The sequence below is a fragment of the Hipposideros armiger genome, unplaced genomic scaffold, assembly GCF_001890085.2.
Source record: "Hipposideros armiger isolate ML-2016 unplaced genomic scaffold, ASM189008v1 scaffold_94, whole genome shotgun sequence".
NCBI classification, from domain to species: Eukaryota; Metazoa; Chordata; class Mammalia; order Chiroptera; family Hipposideridae; genus Hipposideros; species Hipposideros armiger.
In genome coordinates this window covers 3431619-3454216 of record NW_017731444.1, presented here as the reverse complement: position 1 = coordinate 3454216, position 22598 = coordinate 3431619, and the positions used below count along the sequence as shown (strand labels likewise).

Genomic DNA, 22598 nt, shown 5'->3' with positions numbered 1-22598 from the left:
GCATGGGTGGGGCAAGGAACGGCTCTGCGTGCCCCTGGTCCCCCGGGACAGGCAGAGCCGGAGCTACGCCACGCCACACCCTCCAATGAGTCTTGGCGTCCCACAGCAACTCTAGCTGCCCCGGGCAAGAGGCCCGACACCCTCGGGGCCAGGCCACACGGGGAGGGGCAAAATGAAAGGGCCTTCAGGGAGAGGGGGCAGAACAGAAAGCGAAACCTGCCCGCCAGACTTTCGCTTTTGCCGCCTCCGCGCGCCACCCAGGTGGCCCCGCGATCCCTCATGGCGCTGGGTACAGTCACCGCCCACCGCCCACCAGGCTCCCGGAGCACTGCGTCCCCGATGGCCGGCGACCCCTGGCAGAGGAAGGAAGGGAAGGTTCCCGACGGCAGGCGACCCTCGGCGGGGGCCGGGGGTCCCCTGCGTCTCCGCGACTGGCTTGTGGCGCAGATCGAAAGCGGGCGCTACACGGGGTTGCGCTGGGAGGACGCGGGCAAGACCCTCTTCCGCATCCCCTGGAAGCATGCAGCCAAGCAGGGTTACCAGGCGCAGCAGGACGCGGCGCTCTTTAGGGTAAGGGGGCGGAGGCCCGGGGACCCCAGTCTGGCCTGGCCCGGGAGGGCTCTGGATGCACACGGTCCTTAGCCACAGTCGTCTCTAAGTTGAGGATAGTGTTTATATATGGGAGACCCTCAGACACCCTCTTAAAATAGAATCACCGTCTCTACCTCTCAGCGGCCTCTCCTCCCTGTCCAACGAGATATTAGACGCCCCCAATGGGAACTCCCTCAACTTCCCACCCCCAAACCGCCGACCCAGGCGCTTGGGAACATATTCTGTGTTTCCCAGCACCAGCTGGGAAACTTCCAGGAATGCCCTCCCTTTCCAGTCATCATGAATTTCATCCTCACTGGCTTATTCCCATTATTACATTGAAACTCGGGAATCTATCCCGTAAGTAATAAGGAACCAACCAACCAACCATATGTCAGGCCACCACCACACCACCCCAAACAGCAGTGCCTCCAGCTCTGCGTCCTCTGGCCTCCCTCTCATTTCACAGCTTGAAGCACCTGGAAAGCGTCTCCTGGTCATCAGTTCTCCTTACTCAGCGCCCCCACCATTCCTTCTTCCCCTCCCCACCCCTGCCTGGCTTCTGTCCCTCTGCTACTGTCTCTAGGTGCCAAATCCAAGGATGCCATCACTGTCATCTTTTTTGACCCCTGGGAGGGGAGGTCTGGGCCTGGGGGGACCCTCCCTCCTCCTTGAAACATTCTCAATTGGTTTCCAGAACCTTTGCCTACCACCCCACCCCTCACCCTGCCCCGTTTCCTCCTACCTTCCTGGCCCCTGCTTCTCAGTCTCCACCCCCTCCCCTTCTGTTCTGGGGCTCTCAGAACCCCTGGACCTCCCTCTTCATGTCCCACTCTCCCCTTCCACAGCCACAGCAAGGAGACCCAAGCCTGCTGGTCTTGCATCTTCCAGACCTCTCAAATTCAGCAAATTCTCAGCACCATGCTCATCAGCATGCTGCTACAAACGTCTGTGTTTTCCAAAATGGAAGATGGTACCCATTGCCACCCAGACCTTAGAGCCAGGCACCTCAGCCCTAGCTGTTCCCCTCTCTTCCAGTCTCATTCTACTCCAGTACCAAGGCCTGCTAGCCTGTCCCGCAGAAGTTCTCTTCAGTCCACCTACTTGGACCCCTTTCTACAGTCTTTCACCAGGACAACCACAGTGACCTCACTGAGCCCCCTGCTTCCCTGTCCCTCGGCTCTCCCCTCAGTCCTCCAGAGGGATCGTTCTTAATGTCAATCTTGCCTTGACACTCCCTCACTCCTCATTGTACTTGTAAGTCCCCGCTCCTTATTGTGGCCTCAAAGTCGGACAGGAACTGCCCCTCCCCTTCCCTGGCCACATCTCTCTCCACTCCCTTTCCTCCCCAACGTTAGACCCGCCCTGACAGTTCTTTCAGTTTCTAAATGCTTCATGTTTCTCTCACCATTAGACCTGTGCACACGCTGTTCCTTCTTCCTGGAACACTCTCTCCTCTTCACATTCACCTGGCCAGCTGCCATCGCGCTCAGCTTAAACACCTCTTCCTCAAGAGAGTCTCCCCTGATGCATCCATTTGTTTAATGCATTTATTAAGCTCCAACTCAGTGCTTCTCCCAAGCCATCCCTGATTCCTTCTGCTTCCCCCACGGGAACAACTTTTCCTGTGAATTATAAGTGCTTTGTATGAGTCTGTCTCCTCCAGCTGCTTGAGGGTGGAGCACGGTGCCTGGCACAAAGTAAGTGCTCAGTAAGTGTCAAATAGGAGGTTGCATGGCCTGTCCCTTAAGACTTACATGCCGTTGTTCAGAGGAGACAGATTCTGGGGCCTGGCCCTCCCCATCATGCTGGCTACTTTGACCCATCCCTCATCTCACCACTGACACACAAATGTGACTCCGTGGCTTCACACCTTCCTGGTCCCCACAGCCCACAGTATAAAGCTTGCCTTTGAGGACATTCATGTTTCAGCTTCAACCTTCTAGTCTTAATTCCTCTTCTCTTTCCCCCTACCACATATGGTCGATTCTCATTATTTGTGGATTTCGTATTTGCAAATTCACTTACTAAAATCTGTAATCCCCAAATCCATACTCAGGGCACTTTTGTGGCCTTTCACAAACATGCACAGAATGGCAAAACACCTGATTCACCAACGTGCACATTCCCAGCTAAGGGTGAACAGGGGGACGCTCTGCTCTTCTGCTCTAAACAAGTGTCCTTTCCACGGTCTATTTAGTGGCATATTTTAAATATTTCTGTCCTTTTTGTTGGTGATTTTACAATTTAAAATAGCCCCCAGGCCTACGTAGTGCTGAAGTGCTGTCTGGTGTTGCTAAGCACAAGAAGGCCTTACGGAGAAAATATGAGTCAGATAAGCATCGTTCAAGCGTGAATGAATTACAGTGCTGTTGGCCTTGAGCTCAATGTTAATGAATCAACTGTTTATATCAATTAAAGTGTCCTGCAGAAACACACATAAAACAAGGTTATGTATTCATCGGTTGATGAAAATGGTGTCACCAGAGGCTCACAGACACCTAGCCCTGAATTTCCCCTAGGAGCAGTGGTTCAGTAGTCAGAGTCAGTGTTTGTGTAGATTTTCCAGAACATAGCTACCACGAATGACGAGAATTGACTGTACACATACCCTCAGACTCACATACCAACCATGCTTATTACTGTTCCCTGAAGGCACTATGCCCTATCACACCTCCAAGCCTTTGCTCAAGCTCCTCCCCCGGCCAAGAATGTCACTCCACCTTCCTACTCACCCTTCAAGTTCTAGCTCAATTTATTCCACAGATATTTATCGAGTGTCTCCTGTGTGCCAGGCATCGCTCTAAGTGCTTAAGGACACAGCAGTAAACAAAAGAAAGATCCTTCTCTCATCATGGTGATAATACCCTGTGCCCTGTGCCCAGGCTACCTTTGAGTTAGAATACCCTTAACATAATGAATAAGTACTATAATAAGTAAGCACTGACTGTGTGCCAAGCGCTGTGCTTAGCACTTCACATAGACCTCTCATCTTACACCCACCACAACCACGTGAGGTTAGGTATCATTGGCACAGTTTACAGACAACAAACTCAAGCCTTAAAGGTCTCATGACTGGCAAGTGGCACCAACATAGGAATGTGGATCTTCTGTGTGGCATCCATGTTTCCTATAGCCAGGGATCTCTGAGAGCAATGACTAAGTGTGACCCCCAAGCTCTGAATGTGATCAGTGCAAACAACACATCTCCTACTGCCCTCCCTTTGACTGCTCTGCCCCCAGCCACACTGGCCTTCCTTGAGGCTATCAATCTCTTCCTACCTCAGGACCTTTGCACTTGCTGTTCTTTCTACCTAGAATACCCTTCCCTCAATTCTTGGTCAGACTCCATCCTTCTTTTCATTCAGGCTTCAGCTCAAATGCCACTTCCTCCAAGAGGCCATTTCTGGTCACCTTCTCTAAAGCAGCCCCTCATATTTCTTATTCATTTATTTCATCAACCTCTACTACAACACACAATCATTCTAATGTGTTTAATGAATATCTTGGGTTTGTTTTTTGTTTTTTTGCAAAGTGGGCATTGGCTGTTTTGTGTGTATTCTTACCTTACACACATCATATTGTGCTATAGATCTCACTGTGTCTTACCTTACACTCAGGACCATGCTCTGAATATATCTATTCTGGTTCTCTGTACATTTAATTTGTTACTCCTAGGTGCTTCTAGATCAGCGGTTCTCAACCTTCCTAATGCTGCGACCCCTTAATACAGTTCCTCATGTTGTGGTGACCCCCAACCATAAAATTATTTTTGTTGCTACTCTATAACTGTAATTTTCTTACTGTTATGAATCGTAATGTAAATATCTTTTTGTTTTCCGATGGTCTTAGGCGACCCCTGTGAAAGGGTCATTCGACTCTCAAAGGGGTTGCGACCCACAGGTTGAGAACCGCTGTTCTAGAAGCTTCATAGACTCTATAATGGACATCCATTACATCCATACCCCCATCCACTTTCCCAGGGAGGGACACAAGTTTGCTTTCCAGCACCACAAGTCACGCTGCAGTGGATATCCTGGCCCTGGTCCCCTCATAAGCCTCTGTGACAATTCCCTTGGAATTGGAATTTCTGCTCACAGGGTATGTTTATACTTATTTTAACTAAGAATGCCAGATGTCCATCCGGAAGCTCTGTACCCATTCCACACCCACCAACAGTGCCCATATCCCAACTAACGCCTGGCGGTATCCAACTGGCTAAATTTTGTCAGCTTACAAGTGATATCTCATATGTTTATTTGCGTTTCTCTGATACTAATGAGTTTAAGTAATCATATGCTTATGGGTTTCTGGTTTCCTCATCTGTAAACCACCCATTCTTGTCCTTTGATAAGAGTGTTTTCTTTAGGGGATGCTCTCTGTTTCTTGTTGGTTTGTAGATGTTTCTTGTATGTTTCAGATTTTGGCTCCTTGCTGATTTCAGACATTGTAAGTTTTTTGCCTTACAGTCCATGACTTTGAGGTTTTCTTTAAGAAGCATTCTCTGCCCCTAGACGTTTTTCTCCTACGTTATCTTCTATTAATTTCACAGTTTTACTTCTTTTGTTTTTTTTTTAATCATCTGGAGTCTACTTTGTATGTGGCAATAGATAGGGATTTGGTTTTATGGCTCTCCAGATAGCAATTCACGGCCATTATTTTATGTCCCATCATCCTATTTATGTTTTATTTATCACAGTCCATAGTTGGGAATATAGCTATTTCCATTGAGCTGTTTGCAACTGTCTTCTCCCATTAGACTTGAGTTCCTTGAGAGCAGAGACCATGTCTGTTTTGTTCCCCATTCAGTCCCTAACTCGGGCCTGGCACATAGTAGGAGCTCAAGAAGTATGTGTTGGGTGGAGGGAGGGAGGGAGGGAAGAAGGGAGGAAGAGAGGGAAGAATGGAGGGGTGGAGAGACAGAAGGTCAGAGGGAGAGAGAGAAGGGTGGGAGGCAAGGCAGGCCCTTATCCCTTTTCGTGACACCAGCCCCTGGCCCCCAAGCTATTCTTCCCCAAGTACCCCTGCTCATCCCCAGGCCTGGGCCATATACAAGGGCAAGCACCTAGAGGGCGCTGACAAGGAGGACCCCTCCACCTGGAAGACGAGGCTCCGCTGTGCCCTCAACAAGAGTGCTGACTTCTGTGAGGTGCGTGAGCGCAGCCAGCTGGACATCTCCAACCCCTACAAGGTCTACCGGATTGTGTCCAAGAGTGCCCATGGCCCAGGTACCGTCCTGCCCCTGGAGGTAGTGGCCAAAGATGGCTCTCGGGGCAATAAGGACCTCACTTTGCACATCTGTAAAATGAGAAATGGTGGGCTTACTGAGTTTAAACTCATGGACAGGTAAACACAAAAGGAGCCTTAGGCCACCCAGTTTATCTCCCCATTTGAAAAGGAAGAAACCCAGAGAGAGGTGGGTTTTGCCTGAGATCATGCAGTGAGCTGGGATACTCTTGTCTGGGATCATCTCAGTTGATGGGATTCCCCCTGGGGCCCAGGAAACAACTGGCTATCTGTTCCTCCATCCAGTCACCAGGGCTTGTGCTCTCCCTGAAGAGGAACACATTCTCCAGTGCCAGCAGGAACCCCCTGGGGAAGGGATGGAGCCAGGCTGCAAGACAGACCAGGTCAGTGTGCCCTCTCAGCCGCTGCAGCCTTGTCAGCTCAGTCATCTCTCACTCAAACCACCCTCTCTATGGTCTCCAGCACATTTATCTCATCCCTTCTGTCACCACCCCTCCAGCAGCTCTACTTCTTATCTCTACTCCATCTCTGCAAATCATTTTCAGCTCCATCATTCTGTTCACTTCACCTCCATCATCTCTGGCTCTGTCACTGTTCCCATCACCTCCATCATCTTCAGCTCCATCACTCTGTCTGCATCAACTCTATTTTCTCCAAAATTACCCTCTGTATCCTATCATCATTGGATCCATCACTCTGCTTCCACTCACCCCATCAGATCCAGTTCTACCATTGTATTCCCTTCCCCTTAATCACCTCCAGCTCTCTCACTCTTGCCATTACCCCCATCATCTCCAGCTCCATCTCTGTCTGCATCACCCCTATTACCTCTATCTCATCACCTCTCCCCCATCATCAGTGGTTCATTGCTCTGTCCCCATCCCCCCATCAGCCTGGTCCATTCCACTTTTCCTAATGCCCCTATCAACATTCATTCCATCACTCTGTCCCCCTATCTCTATCACTTCTCTTCCCTGTCTCCCCATTCACTCCTAGCACTTTTCTCTTTATCACAGTGAGCTTCATCTCTGACCCCATCACCTCCAACAACCCCATCAACTGTCTCTTTACCTTTCTGGGGGAAGGGTCTTGAGCTCTGAAACCTCAAAGTCCCTGTCAACCCCAACTGGGTTTCAGTCTGCCCAGACCTCCCTCTGCTTCAGGGCAGACAGTTTGGGGACTCCTCTTCACCCTCATGACCCTCTCTCTCTCCCGATGCTCAGGCTGGCTCTGGATTAGCCACAGAAGAGAAGAACAAGGAGCAGCCCCTCACGCTGGCCCAGCAGGGCTCACGGCCTCCAGCTGCCCTGCTCCAAGGCCCTTTGGCTGACCACAGTAAGGATGGGCTCTCCTCACCCGCCCTTGTCTCCTCCCCCACTCTTGTCTCTTCCCCAGCCTCCTCCAAGACCTTGATCTAGGGGTCAAGGGACCCAGGGTGAGGTGGCACCTGGCTACTTCTGCTCTTTCCCCAGGGTACCAGGCTCAAGACCCTACACACTCCTGGAGCCCCTCGCCCTCTGAGGACTTCAGCAACCCTGGTAAGGAATCTGAAGGCCCTCCCCTCTGACCACTGTGCAGTATGGGGGAGGGCTGGGGTTGGGGCCCGCTAGCCTCTGTCTCCCACCCAAAGCATCCAGTGCAGACTCCCAATAATGACAGCTAATGTTGTTGAGGGCTTAGTTTATGCCAGACCTGAGAGAGAGACCCTGCCATTACCCCTATTTTACAGATGTAAAAAACAGACACGGAAGTTAAGAAGCTTGCCCAAGATCACTCCATTAGTAACCTGGGAATTACTAACAGGTCACAGCTCCTAAGTGGCCATGAGAGATTAGAATCCAAGGGCCTGACTGCAGAGCCCACAGCTCTAACTTCTGAGCATACTGCTGGAGTCTCACATGGGAGACTGCTGTTTTGTTGTTATTAAAATATTTGTTGGGAAGAAGCTCCTAAAATCTCTATGGGCTGGAAGGGCCTCAGTGTCATGCCCCCATTGTACAGAGGGTCCTAGGCCCTATGCGTTTGAAGCTCAACTACCAGTTTGTTTTTAGTAGAAGCGGCAATTATTACCACCATCACCACCACTAGATTATTATCACTTATCGGGAGGAAACGTCAAAAATTCCCGAGGTGGGAGCCAGGGGGGCCTTGGGGGTCCCCTGCCCTGCGTGTTGGGGGGAGGGGTCAGCCAATGCTTTGTGCTCGCCCTCTCCCCACTTGCCGCAGATTGCTGGCTGCACGTGCGGCTGTTCTACGGGGCGAAGCTGGTGCGTGAAGCCATCGCGCGTACGGCCGAGGGCTGCCAACTGAGCCCGCGGGCAGCCCCCGCCACCTCTGAGAGCCTGCTGGGGCCGCCACCGCGCATCGCGCAGGTTTGCTTCCCGGAGCCGCCGCCCGGCGCCCTCGTGCTGCAGCGCCTGCTGCCTCACCTGGAGCGCGGCGTGCTACTGTGGGTGGCGCCCGAGGGCGTATTCGCCAAGCGCCTGTGCCAGGGCCGCGTGTACTGGCGCGGCCCGCTGGCCCCGCACCGGGCACAGCCCAACAAACTGGAGCGCGAGAGCACCTGCCAGCTGCTCGATACGCGCCGCTTCCTTGCGGGTAAGAGCGCGACCGTGGGACCGCTGGTGGTGCAGGGCAGAGTGGCTAGGCTCAAGGGTGGGCAAAGGGACACGAACAGAGGAGAGTGGGCGCACAAGATGTCGACACAGGGGAATGGGCGTAAGGAAGCTGGGTATGGGGTGGACACTGAAACAAAGGACATGAAACAGACTGGAAGTGGGAACAAATATGGCCATAAGGATAGCTGGGCACAGATATGGACATAGGTGTATGGGAGGTGTTGTCGCAGGGCAGGTTGGGGCATTGAGTGTGGGGCATATGCATAGGACTTGGGCACGTGTTGTCATAGCATATGGTGGGCACTGGGGCACTGGGCACAAGATAGGCATAGATGAATGGCCATGGGCATGGGGTGGACAGCGAGCATGGGGCACAAGGCATGGGGCATGAGCCCTGGAAGTGGGCACAGATGTGGGACATAAAGACAGGAATCAGGACGTGGAAGCGGGCTTAGGAAATGGGTGCACGGTGGGGATATGGGCAGGGAAATGAGCACAGGTGGGCACCAGGTGGGATGCTTCATCTTGGCCCAGCCCCTACAGTCTCTGTGCCTGTAGAACTGCAGGCCCACTTGCAGGATGGTTGCCCGGAGCCTGAGTACCAGATCCGCCTGTGCTTTGGTGAGGAGTATCCGGGCCCCCCGGACCAGCCGGAGGAGCGGCTCATCATGGCCCATGTGAGTCACCTACCACTCCAGCGGAGAACCACACCCTCCAGGCCCCTCCTAACAGCCCCTCACTGCTCCCTCCAGTCCCAGCTCTGCCCCTGACCTGCCGTTTGACCCCCTGGTCTGTGTAACCCTACATATAAAATGCATGTGAGGAGAAGGCTATCACCAGGGCTGTGACTTTCCACAGGAGCATAGAGGGCGGGTAGTGGAAAAAGTTGGCTCACTGTCCCCCACCCCATCCCCTGCAGGTGGAGCCAGTCTTCGCCCGAGAGCTCCTCCTGCACTCGAAGCGCCACAGCCACAGTGCCCCTGCAGCCACAGGTTCCCAGTCCCTCAGCCCAAACGTGTCACTGACCTGATGGTACATCTGACTCAGCCCTAAGCAACCACTTCCTCCTCTCCTACCCTCTAAAGTCAGCACCCCTTAAGGTGCAGATCTCACGCCAGCCCTGCCCGAACTGAGCCATTGTACTTGAGGCCTCCCCTTACCCTCTGCCCAGGTGGGTTGGGAGAGAACAGAAACCCATTGTGACCTTCAGCCTCTCAGCCAAGGAGATGGAGCCCTGGAATGCAGTGCCTAGGCATCTGTCCTGGCAACTGGGCCTGGGGCAGAAGATGGAAACCGAACTTGACCTTGAGATTCTGGAAACAGCAATTAAGGCAAAAGACACAAGACTTCATCTCTTTATTGAGAATCCAGCATGCCTATAACTGTTTACCTAAAGCAGACCTTCCCTGTGATTGATCCATTATAAGCTTTGCTGAAACCTGAGTTTACCAATAATTAGATTCTCAGGGTTGTTTAGAGTGGGGCCATCCAGTAAAAGAATTGCCGGGCTTCTGAGGGGCTGAGTTTCCAGATCCTTCCCTCCACCTATAACTAGGGTCATCTAGTGCCCCAATTTTCTTTTTTTTGGGGGGGGGTGGGGGGAGGTGTGGAGGGGAGGAAATCCCAAAACAGAGAATTTGGACTGAACCCAGGACATTGGGTGCTAACCACTGAACTACAGCACCAGGACATAGTGTCTTTGCAGAAACTGAGGCAAGCCCCCAAACAGAGTGCTAAGGCAGAAGCCAAAGTGGGAGCCAGGAGTCCACCCCCTCCCCAAGCACTGTCAGTGTTTGCAAACTATAAGTTGTAGGGAGTCCTTGAGAATTGGGTGGAGGCCCCTCAGCCATGAAGGCAATTGACCCTGCCTCGTCAGCAAGTCACGGTTTTCCGCCCCAGATATCACACCTTTTTTCCATTCCTGATTTCTGACTTTATAGGACTCCTCTTACAAATGGCAATATAATAAATCTCGTTTAGTGATAATATTCATAAGCTTCTTTTATGGGGTGAAACTGTATGATTCAACAAAGGACAGAAGTCAATCGGATCTCTATTTTTTTTTTTTACTTCATTCAACAAATGAAGTAAAAATGCTGGACACTGGGGATAGAGCAAAACAGCATGGTCCCCACAGTGGGAGCCCAGTGATTGCCCTCTACCCTTGCCCCTCACAGGAAGGATAATGTTATGGAGTTACAGAATCCTGGGTTGAAATCCCAGGTTTTTCACTCACTAGCTGTGTGACCTTAGGCAAGTCACGTAACGTCTCTGAGCCTCAGATTCCTCATCTATCCAAAGGAAGCTCTGAAGGCTGCTGGAGCAGGGTTGGTCTGAGAAGTAAATGTGGAGAAGGGAGGTGAGCAGGTCTAGCACGGAGAATGACACACAGTAGGTGCCCTCTGTCTTGGTTACTTGTAGGTGAGAGATCATGGAGGAGGCTACTCCATCTTTCAGAAGGCCTGAGTGTCTGTCCTGGGCTTCGCTGTACTCCTGGCCCAAGGCTGCAGCTGGCAAGGAGCCTCAGTTCAGAGTCCTCTGCTGTGTCCTGTTCTATGCTAGGCTCTTGGAGGGTGCTGGATTCCATGTAAGGGAGCCTGTTGCCTCCTCACCACAGCCCGGACAGCTAAAGAGTCGCCAGCTCCACTTTAAAGATGGGAAACTGAAGCTCAGCCAGGGTCAGGGACTTGCTCCAGACACTTCTTGAGGGGGCGGGGATGTCTCTGCTAGGATGGCTGTCCTCCTCACACAAGTCGCTAGAGGGCGCCAGGGCTCAGCCGACTGGGTTTGGCGAGCTCTCATCACCATCCTAGGCGCCCCGCCCTGCATACACCCTGGTGCCAGGAGGGCAGGGAATAGTGTGACCTCAAAGGCTCTGCACTGCGGGGAAGAGAAGTAGGCCACAGGCTTGGGAGGAGGAGAGGAGAAAAGGGGAACTGGAGGTGAGGACTTGAGAGGCCCTTGTGGCTTTTCTCAAGGAGACTCCCCATTGTATAGCTCAGCACTTAGAGTCTACCTCTCTCGGTTCTCATCAGGTATGAGTGTCTCTCTGTCTCTCTGCCCCTCCCTCTCTTGTGTCTGTACTTATGTCTCTCTCTGTATCTCCCTTTTTCTCTCTATCTCTGTAGACTTCTTTATTTCTCTCTCTCAGTGATTCCTTTTCTGTATACTATGTGCATGCATGTGTGCGTGTATGTGTTTTCTATCTTATCTTTGTGTCTCTACGTCTCTGCCTCTATCTCTCACTGTGTGTTGCTGTCTCTTGTTATGTCTGTACCTCTCTTTGTCTGTCTGTCTTTTATTCAGTATCTCGCTCTCTCTCTCTCTCCCTCTTTACATCCCTGCCTCTATCTTTTTTTGTTTCTATCTCTGTCTCCCTCAATTTCACATCCTGTCCCTCCCCCAGCCACCGCGACCCAGCACGTGTGGGCTGAGGGTCTCAGTCCCTTCCCTCCCAATTCCTCACCCCTGGCAGCTGCTTACAGCTTCCCAATCCTGGCCTCTCCTGCCCGCCCCTCTTGGGCCTTGAAGGAGGGGGGCCAGGGAGGAAGGGAGGGCAGCCTGGTGGGCCCACCCCTTTTTGCCTTTCCAGGCTGGGAGGCTGGGCCAGTGTGGGCCTTTTAACCAGCCCAGGCAGGCTGTGCCGGACACCAGCCCTGGACGCCGTGCCTGGTCCCTGTGGTCCCAGCAGCCGTGAGCCTGGCCAGCACGGCCAGCTCAGCCAGCATGCAGCAGCAGCCCCCACCCGGGCCCTTGGCCCCTGCGGCCGAGCCAACCAAGCCTCCCTACAGCTACATAGCCCTGATCGCCATGGCTATCCAGAGCTCCCCAGGGCAGCGAGCTACGCTCAGCGGCATTTACCGCTACATCATGGGCCGCTTCGCCTTCTACCGCCACAACCGGCCTGGCTGGCAGAACAGCATTCGCCACAACCTGTCACTCAATGAGTGCTTCGTCAAGGTGCCCCGCGATGACCGCAAGCCAGGCAAGGGCAGCTACTGGACACTGGACCCCGACTGCCATGACATGTTTGAGCACGGCAGCTTCCTGCGCCGACGCCGACGCTTCACCCGGAGGGCAGGTGCTGGGGCTGCCAAGGGCCCTGCCAAGGCACGCCGTGGACCCCTCAGAGTGACCAGCCAGGACCCAGGAGTCTCTGATGCCACGACTGGCAGGCAGTGCTCATTCCCAGCAGAGCTGCCAGAGCCTAAGGGCCTAAGCTTTGGGGGCCTGTTGGGGGCTTTGCCAACCAGCATGTGCCCAGCAACCACTGATGTCAGGTCCCGGCCATCCGCGGAGCACAAAGAGATGCCCACGCCCAAGCCTACAGGCCCAGGGGAGCTCCCTGTAGCCGCCTCGTCTTCCCCATGCCCAGCATTTGGCTTTTCTGCTGGTTTCTCTGAGGCTGAGGGTTTTAGCAAAGCCCCTACACCCACCTTGACTCCTGAGGCGGGCATTGGGAGCAGTTACCAGTGCCGGCTGCAGGCCTTGAATTTCTGCATGGGGACTGACCCAGGCCTTGAGCACCTCTTGGCATCAGCAGCCCCCTCCCCTGTGCCTCCCACCCCTCCAGCCTCACTGCGGGCCCCGCTGCCCCTACCAGCTGACCCCAAGGAACCCTGGGTTACAGGCAGCTTTCCTGTCCAGGGGGGCTCTGGTTACCCATTGGGACTGACCCCTTGCCTATACCGGACGCCAGGAATGTTCTTCTTCGAGTGAAGCCTGCCTGGCCTTGGGCAGTTCCTGCAGGACCCCTGCCAACAAGGCTGAGCCGACTCTAGGATCTGGGAGCTCTCAAAGGACCCAGGCCTGGCAAGCCAATGACAGCTGGGACAGGAAGCCAAGATTGGAGTGGTGAACACTCAGCCAGCCCCCAGGACCTCCGGACAGACTTGGGGGTGAGGGGAAGTGGGGTCCCCCTTGGGATTTACTCTGTGGCTTTCAGGGCCAATAAAGCCAGTGTGATGACGAGGATCAGCTTGCTGGATGGTTGGGGGCTGAGGGCCGGGACACCTGGTTCTGTATGGGGTGGCTCTGGTTGTGGGGTTGTGTGGCAGGGGTGGGGGATCCCGGATGGAAATATCCTACATGAGGCCTTCTTCTGCTGGGGACTTGCTCAGGGAGTTTCCCAGGAAGGCAGAGGGAGCAAGGAATGGGAGAAAGAGAGGTGGGATGCAACCCAGAGAGACACCAGGCAGGGGGTAAGGCTGGCCTGGCCTAAGGGGCTGGTTCTCCAGCCCCAAACTCTGTGACTCAGCTGCCCCCATCATGAGCGATCAGCATAACCATGAACATTTGTGGTATTTATTCTACCCCAGGCTTATATATATGTATGTTCACCGAATCTTGTGTGGTACGGAAATGTATCCCCATTTTATAGTGGTGGAAACAGGCTCAGAGTTTGAGACTCACTAGCTCTGACTCCAGATGACACATGAGTGGCAGAGAGGAAATCAAAACCAGGTCTGTGTGCTCTGCCCTCAGCCCCTGACTTGCAGTTTGAGAGAAGATACAGGGGTGTAACATAGGGCAAGAGCAGAGCTGGTGGTGACAGGGAAGGGGGAAGGCTGGAATGCCGGTGCTAAAAAGGCAGCCTTTATGCCCTGCACGGCTCAAAAGGCAGGCACAAATCCTCTTATCTGGATCTCCCACAGGAATGGGGACCTCCCTGAACCCCCATCTCTCTGAGCTCCCCTGGTAACTCTTGAAGAAAGCATTTCTCTCGTGGAGGCAGGAGGGTAACTGTCCTGGGTACAGATCAGAAGTGACAGAGCCCTGACCTTTGGCCTGCTCTAGTTGCCCCCTTGGGCAAACAAGAGAAATGTGTGAATTTGTGGCCCCCATCACAGGAACAGACTTAGGGACCTGAAACCTCACCTTCCCCACACTCCCTAATACTAGAGTTGCTGAGGCAAATGGCTTCCTTCTGGAGCCTCAGTCCCCAATCCCCATCTGGATAATGTGTATAGGGAGAGAAGGTCCAGGAATACTGGGGAACCCCTTTCCGGTCTTGGCATAGTGGCCCAGAGGGTCTTATGTCCCACAAAGTGACACCCAGGGGGCTGGAGACCCCTTCGTCGTGCAGGCAGTCCCATCCCCTCCAGAGGCCCTTCCTGGGCAGGCGGCCATACTGACTTCAGTCTCTGCTGCTTTCTCCTCCCTCAGCAGGTCCCCTGGGGCCTGGGAGGAAGCGAGCCGGCTGGACAGCCCCAACTGTCTGGTTCCCACAGACTCCAGAGCCAGGGTGGAAGGGGGACCTGCAGGGTGGGGGCTCACTGAGGCCAAGGGGTTGGGAAAATGCCCCGGGCCAGCTGTGGGGACCCTCCCCACCATGCCTGCCGGACCCCAGCCTGGAACCCATCGAGCGATGGGGAGGAGAGATAGGTCCTGTGTGTGGTGGGGACATGGGTGAGGAAGGCGGGAAGGAGGCGCTTGTGTGGGTTTGTACAGTGGTGTGTGCCTGTGTGGGTCAGTATGTCTCGGGACGTGTGTGTGTGTGATGCACAGAGACAGACAGTTATAGAGACAAGGACAAGCAGATTCAGGGGGGTGGGGGCTCTTTCTCAGTTGGGTCAGGGAAAGAGGCCTCTGCTGGGCACTGTTCCCTGTGGTGCATTCCTGTGGAGACCTGGTGACCCCAGTCCCTTCCCAGCCTGTGTCCTGAGCTAGAAGGAGGACGGGGAGGCTGGCCTGCCTGGAGGAGCCCAGGCCCCTGCATCCTGCCCAGCCCTCCCCTGAGGAGGTTTAGTTTCTCAACCGGGGTCAGGGCTTGAGGAGAAGAAAGCTGTATCCCCTGCCCACCCTTTGCCCTGAGGAACATGCAGAAGAGTCCCCCACACCCAGGAGCAGAGACTCAGCTCTGGGCATGAGCCCCCTCTCCACATCCTTCTCGGGCCGCCCACGTAGTCAAGAAGTGAAGACAGGCGCCCTCGGCCCCAATCCCCAAGCAGGATCCTGGGCTTAGTGCCTGCCTTGGACTCGCTGCATGAGACTGGACCAGTGCCCACCTCTCTGGCCCTGATTTCACTCCCTTTGCCCAAGGGAGTGGAGGTGGGGCCGCCTGACTTTTTGAGACTGGGTCCCAGGGGAGGGTCTAACCTGGGGCATGGCCTGGATAGGATCCCATCCCCAGAGGTCCTGGACCAGGAGGCCCAGACACCATGATCTCATGTTGCCCTCTGCTTGTTGCCCAGTCCGGGGACCCCACCCACTGGGCCTCCTGCCCTCACATTCTTTCCATGACCAACAGACACCCTCTGGCTCCTGCCTGGCCACCCCCACCTGGAGGGAGTGTACAGTGCTTAGCAGAGATTCAGAATGCCCAAGCTGAGCCAACCTAGAGAGAGCACCTAGGCACAGATGGCGAGACCAAGGCCAGAGACGGTAAGTGGCATGCCCAAGGCCACACGGGAAGAGCAGAACTGTCTTCTGTACCTGTCCAGGGTTCCCTCTCTGCTGCCTTAAGCTCTTAAGGGACAAGGGCCATCCCATCTGACTCTGCCTCAAGGACTCTCCTCACTGGAGGTTTGTCTGAAACCAGGAGGAGATCCCAGCTCCCCCTCCTTCTCAGCAGGTTAACGCAAAAAAAGGGTACTAAGCCACCTTGTTAAATCAAAATTGAACACAGTAGAATCAGTGGTATTTCTGAATGTTCCAGCTCAGATTCTTGGAATATTAGAGTTGAAAGAACATCTCCTGCTCGATTTCTGAATCTCCTTTACACCAAGTAGAGCCTGTCACGTGGGGTTCCCGGAAAGGGGAGTCCCCTGCCTTCAGAGGCAGCCCCTTCCCACCCCAGTCTGGCAGCTCTGAAGGACTGTCTTCAGGTTCTTCACCTGTTGGTCCTTTGGTCTCTGCTCTCCCTGCCCCCAAGGAGGCCACCCCCACCCACAGGGCTGGGTCTTCCTCAGCAGGCTCCTCCACCCTCCACATCTTATCTCCCCTCCTGCTCTCCGCCCACCCGCTTCCTTCCCTGGTTTCTGGCATTCCACTGCCCAGAGTTCAACACTCCTTCCCACACCCCAGGCAGCGCCTGGGCCAGGGGTGGGGAGACCCTCTCCCACAGAGGGCGAGGCGCTTGGAGGCCACCGCAGTGATGAGGAAGAAGGAAGGGGAGGCTGTGTCAGCCAGCCTGGCATGTCTGCCTCCTGGGAGTGTACAGAACCCAGGAATCCAGGCCCCAGCCAAACCCTCTCCTCCCTACACAGGCTTCCATCTCCCTGATGGCCAGGCTGCCAGACACAGGAGGCGCAGCAGCTAAGAGCAGGAGCCCAGGGGTCTAACTGCCTGGGTTCAGAGTCCAGCTCCATCAATTTCTAGCTGTGTGACCTTGGGCAAGTTGCTTCCCCTCTCTGTGTTTTCCTTATCTATAAAATATGGACATGAACATTACCTATATCCATGGGGTTGTTGTGAGGCTTACATGAGTTAAGCAAAGTGCTTAGAACAGAGTCTGGCATATGAAACGTGCAATAGAAGTGTTTATTAAGTACAATAGAGAAATATTTGGGCCCCAGGAGGGCATTTCCCCTTTACCTGATTTATCCCCAGGGGAAGGTCCAGCTGCTATGGAGGTAGGGGGTGGTCTGCAGAGGGAGGGAAGCCTTATATAGGCAAGGCTTTGGATTTAATTCCCAGCATCTCCACTTTCATGCTGTGTGACCTCGAGCATGTAAATTTACCTCTCAGTTTCAGTTTCTTCATCTGTAAAATGGGGGCAATGGTTCTAACCCTCAAGACTGGTAGTTGGGAAGCCCGGTCCTGCACACTATGTGTACAACTCAGTCAACAAGAACGAAATCGGAACTTCAAACATCCCCAGCGGAGGGCCTCATCCCCTCAGCCCAGTCCTCTCTGCCCCTTTCTTTGCATGTGGCAGAACCTCCATCCTCTGCAGGTCCAGGTGGGAGATACCCAACCCCCTATTCCTGCTCTGCTGGTAACTGGGTGGTAACTCAGGGAGGCAGCTGGTGGGGCTAAAGGAAGTGGTTCCAGGCTAACAACAGGCCAGAGTCAGCCAGAACCCTGCCTGGTAGCCCCTGGAAAGCCTCCTCCTGACCACAGTTATCAGAGCGCCCTGATCTCTCTTGGATAAAAATGAGAGGCTGATCCTCCTGCTCCAAGTTCAAGAGTTAAGACAGCTGACTCCCCGGTGAGTGCCTTTCCCACCTCTAGACCTTTGCATTTGCTGTTCCCTCCACCTGGAAAGCTCACTCCCCACTGGCTGACTTCATCACATCCGGAGCCAAAGTTAAATATCACCTCCTCAGGGAAACCTCCCCTCCTCCTGATCTGATTACACACCCCTAGATTATGCTCCTCTGCACCCTATTTGTTTCCTCCACACGGGGCACTTGCTGCAATGTGGAATTACGCATTTCTGTGTGTAGTCACTTGTTATTGTGTCTCTGCCTTAGAAGGTAAGCTTCAGGGGGCAGGGGTTGGGTCCGCCTTATTCACTGTATCCACTTCCCTAATCCGGGGACCAGCACAAAGCAAGCCCTCAATAAAGGCTTGTTGAGTGGACAAGTGGAGTCATGGTCACCCATTCAACCATTCGCCGTGGATCAAATCTCGGAGAACCCCCTGGGGCTCCCCTACCCACTCAGAGCAAAAGCCCAAGTCCTCAGGGGCCTGTGTGACCTGGCGTCATCTTGGCTTCTTGCCCTCCCCTCACTCCAAATAGCCGTCACACTTGCTAACTTCCTTCTGCCTGGAACAGTCTTCCACTAATCCCCACAGGGCTCACTCCCGCACGCCCTTCACGTCCTCAGAGAAGCCCTTCGTAATCATCGCATCCACCCCACCAACCCATTCGAAATTCATTATTGCCTTTCAGACTTCTCCCCTGCCAGAAAGAAGCTTCACAAGGCCAGAGATTTTTGTCAACTGGCTGCTTATCCCCAGAACCTAGAACAGTGTCTAGAACATAGTAGGGGCTAGAGAAATAGCTGTGGGACAAACATAAGGTCAGCAGCATGTGACAGCTGCTCAACACGTATCTACGCATCTCATGTAACTTTTGCAACTGGCCCTGGGAAACAGGTACTATTATTGCTCCACTCCACAGACAGAAATCTGAGGCTCAGAGAGGGAAACAAGTAGAATAGAACCCCGTTCTGTCTGACCTGCCTTTACTCTGTCTCTCTGTCACCAGCCTGTCTCCCGAGAGGCGCGTGAGTCTGTGTCTCCCTCCTCCTTGTCCCCACAGGTCTCAAAACCTCTCAAGCAGACATGGCCCAGCTCCCCTCTGGGTCTCCCTGCCTCCAATCTCTCTCTCCCACTCACTGAGCTCCCTGGCTGCCAGGATCCTTCCGAACCACAGATCTGACCATGCCCCTCCTTTGTTCCAAATCTTCCATGGCTCCCTAGTGCCCTGATCCAGCCTGGCATTTGCGGTCCTGCCAGCTTCTCCAGACGTATTCCCTGCTTCATCGTATGCAAAAGCCCTGCTGGAACACTCCAAGACAAGCTTGTGCTCAGTTCCAAGTCTTCAGACACGAGACCCCCTTTCTCCCTGGAATTCCCACTTCACTTGATCTGGAAAAAGCCTGCTCCTATTCGCTCTCAGCTTGGCTGTCACTCCCATTGGAGGGACAAGAATAGGGGTGTCTTCTTCCATGTCCTTCCAGCTTCACTGTCATTCCCAACCTCCTACCCGCTGGCATTCCAGGGGCTGTGAACTCCCTGAGGGTGGGGACCATGACTAATTCATCTTCAGGCTCTAGCTTGGAGTCAGGCACAGAGCAAGGCTCCACAAATAGCTGTGAAGTGACTGGATGTGTGGGAAATCAGACTGCCAGCTTAGCATCCTGACTCCTGGCGGGGAACCCATGGGCTTGTCCATCGACTCCCTGTGCCTCAGTTTCCTCATCTGTGCAATGCTGGTAATGAAAATACTCACTCATAGGATGGGGATAAAATGAATTCATTCATGGAATCATGTGGTGCTCAATAAATATCGTCCATTAGGGTGAAGGGAGGAAAAGGTGGTGGGAGGCTGCATGAGTGGGACCTTGGTCCAGGTGGGCACATCCTTCAGAACAGCCTGGGCTGCTTCACACCATCAAGGCAGCCCTGTCACTGGCTGAATCTTTTCCCACTGCTGCCCTGGTGGGTCCAAGGTGGCCGGTGGAATTCAAGGCCATTGGACACAGACAGGAAAAGGCAGCGTCACCAGCCCTGGCGTAATCCAAACCAGATGCAGCCTCAGCCCATGGGGTGGTCACTGTGGGCTTGGCCAAGGCCCAGAGGCAGGAAATAGTCTTGGAGGAACGCTGTCTGGGTTGGGGCCAGCCAGGAGGAGCTGTCCCATTGAGGCTGTTAACCCTTCTTGGCTCAGAAGGGAGGCATAGGACACTGGGCCGGGGAAGCTCGTGGCCCTGGCCCCAGGAGGCACCTTGCAGGGAAGGTCACTTCCAGCAGTGGCATTGTGATAGGCACTGTAGAGGGCAGAGCACACCACGCAAGAGGCAGGGGGCACTCACAGCTTGGCACCTGGGACTGGCAGAAACCCAGACCTAGAGCCGTGGCTCTGGCCCTGGCTCCAGCGGGCAGGCCCAAGCCAGCTGAGGGTTCACTCCCTCCATTAGGGTGGCTTCTAGGGTGAAAAAGCTTTCTCCCCACCCTCCCTCCCTGAGGCTGCTGGGGATGGGAGCTCTAGCGAAAGTGATGGGGGTGGGGCCCAGGCCTGCAGACGGGCAGACACTCAGTCCTGTATCAGGGTCTGCCATCCCAGCTTTTTCCTACATGTGCTCTGTGACCCTTGGAAGGAGCAAAATCTCTCTGAATCCCCATTTCCCCATCTATATTGTTACCCCTAGGGACTAGGAGAGGCCCGAAGGAGGCACCTAATGAATCAAAAAGGGCTTTTTAAGGTACTCCTGGGAGAGCATGGGAATAAAGGCAGTGATCAGCCCTGTTCCATAGTTCTGGGTGGGATTCCTGCCCAGGACATGTCAATTTGCTGTGTGGCCTTGGGAAAGTCACTTTCCCTCTCTGAAGATATTTTCCTCACCTGCGAAATATGGTGAATGAACACCCAATCCCATATCTCGAATGTCACAATGGCCCTAGGAGTGGCAGAGGAGAGCAAAGCTGAGGTTGTCATTTTCATATCACAGAGGCGGAAACTGAGGCTTGCGCGGGAGTTGGGAGTCCTGGGTTCTAGTCCCAGCTGCTGCTGTCTCTGCCGAGGGGGCTTTCCTCGTTTTGGCCTCGGTTTCCCCAGCTGGATCCAGGCCTGAATCTCTGCTCTCGCTGGACCTCATTTCCTCCTCCCCCCGCCCCACAGCGGTGACTCATCCCTCATCATCACGCTGTGTGGCCAAGGCTCAGCCTGGGTGGGGGCCAGCAAGGCCGAGAAAACTCAGAGGAAACCACAGGCCTGGCCCAGCTGGCAGGTGGCAGGTGGGTGGGCAGGCGAGCAGGGATCCACAGCCATGCGGTCCTTGCCCATAAGCACTAAGAGCCCAGGCCAGGTTCCCCAGGCCCCCCCAAGCCCTGACTACAAACCCCACCAGGCTCAGGCCCAAGAGTCACCCGTTCCGTGTGGCACCTGCTGCTGCAGGACTCTTTACCCACCTGCTGGAAGAGGAAAGGGGTGGTGGTGAGGACCCTGGTCTCACCCTCCAGGCCAGTGTTCATGGAGGCACAGGACGGAGGGGATGAACTGCCTTGGTCTCAAAATGTGGGCAAGTCCACGATTCTCAGGAGGTGAGCAGTGTAGCAGTTAAGAGCAGGGGCTCTGCACACACAGTCTGATATATAGATGATGTATTACAGAATTGTACACTTGAAACCTACGTAATTTTACTAACCATTGTCACCCCAATAAACTTTAATTAAAAAAAAAAAAGAGCAGGGGCTCTGGGCCTAGATCGGGTACAAATCCTTGCTCTGCCCCTGACTAGCTATAGGACCCTGAGCAAGTGGCTCCCTGAGGCTTGGCTTCCCCATCTGAGACATGGACGCAACACAATGCCCGCTAAGCAGGGTCACCGTGAGCAGTCAATGTGATCACGAACACATGGAGCTGGGCCAGAGCCGGCACCAAGCAGATGTTCAATGCGTGTGAACGGCTGTCACTGCCATTCCGGCTGGAACCAATAGACAGATACGCCCCCAGCCAGCAGACCACCTGCCCCACTTAGGCGAGTTCTACTTCTGAGTTGTCCTCACAGCCAGAAAGGCTGCGCCCAGTTAGGGTTAAGCTCTCTTGGCCTCCCCCTCCAGCAGATGGAGCCCCCTCCTCTGTACTCCGGGCCTAGGTTGAGGTGGGTTGTGGCCCAGCAGAGAAGAGCTCTCTTCCCAGACCTCCTGGGAGACTCCCCATCACCGCGGGCCCAGCAAAGACTGCTCTCTGCTTACACCTTGTTCTGGTGAGAAGCAGGGTGGGCTCATGAGCAGGGCCCTGCTCTAGGAAACGGAAGAGTTCCTTTCAAGCCCCAGATTCTGCTTTTTTAAGTAGCCTTCAACTTCCTTCCCTTCTATGGTCCTCAGTTTCCCCCTCTATAATAGGAATAATAATAATATCTACCGCATAACCTTTCTCTGAAGAGTAAATGAGTTAATATCTATATACAAATGCTTAAGTAGAGCTTGGCACACAGTAATCACCCCATAAATGTTAGCTGGTGCCGTGACCTCCTTCTCACAGGTGAGGAAACTGAGGCACAAAGTGGGGAAACCACTTGCCCAGATCATGCACTGGGCAGTCTGGCCCCTGAGGCTGCCCTGGTGATGGCTACACTGCAAACTGACTGACGTCACTAAAGTGCTTGGCCCACAGTAGTTCTCACTAAACAGTGGTCATCTGTGACTTCACCCAAGTGGGTACAGAGGGAAGGAAGCACATGCCACCTGTACATTTATTTACAAGGCACAAGCTGAGAGCAGGACGGGGACTGCCCCATGGCCTTCTCACTCCTCCTGGGCCTGCTGACCCCATCATCTGAGGCTGCGGGTGACCCCTGGGATGGGGGCCTGGAGTGGATGGGTTGAGCCAGCTTGGCCCTCAGGCAAGCTCGGGGGTGGTCTCCCATGTCCCCCAGGCCCCTCCTCTTCCCCTCATCCAAGCCTGGCTGGGCGTCCTTTCTCTCACATGGAGTTCCTGTGTGTTGGTGGTCGCAAGGAAGGTGGGCG

General features: G+C 54.2%; 2 protein-coding genes across 3 annotated transcripts; both read left to right on the top strand.

Annotated features, from left to right (window-relative positions):
* The first annotated feature begins 185 nt into the window (after positions 1–185).
* On the top strand, positions 186–10964 carry LOC109384413 (interferon regulatory factor 4-like). Of its 2 annotated transcripts, none has more exons than XM_019645729.1 (8): positions 186–570; positions 5630–5819; positions 6124–6221; positions 7062–7173; positions 7311–7376; positions 8065–8436; positions 9015–9133; positions 10878–10964. In XM_019645729.1, exons 1-8 carry the CDS (start codon positions 280–282, stop codon positions 10920–10922), a joined length of 1293 nt encoding a protein of 430 aa, XP_019501274.1. In that variant the 5' UTR covers positions 186–279; the 3' UTR covers positions 10923–10964. The 2 variants fall into 2 exon arrangements, with proteins under 2 accessions (XP_019501274.1, XP_019501273.1); XM_019645728.1 differs by lacking the exon at positions 10878–10964 and adding an exon at positions 9376–9505 and having other exon boundaries at positions 190–570.
* A 1164-nt stretch (positions 10965–12128) lies between these two features.
* On the top strand, positions 12129–13428 carry FOXS1 (forkhead box S1). Its single transcript, XM_019645730.1, has one exon. It carries the CDS (start codon positions 12183–12185, stop codon positions 13173–13175), a length of 993 nt encoding a protein of 330 aa, XP_019501275.1. The 5' UTR covers positions 12129–12182; the 3' UTR covers positions 13176–13428.
* Positions 13429–22598: the final 9170 nt, after the last annotated feature.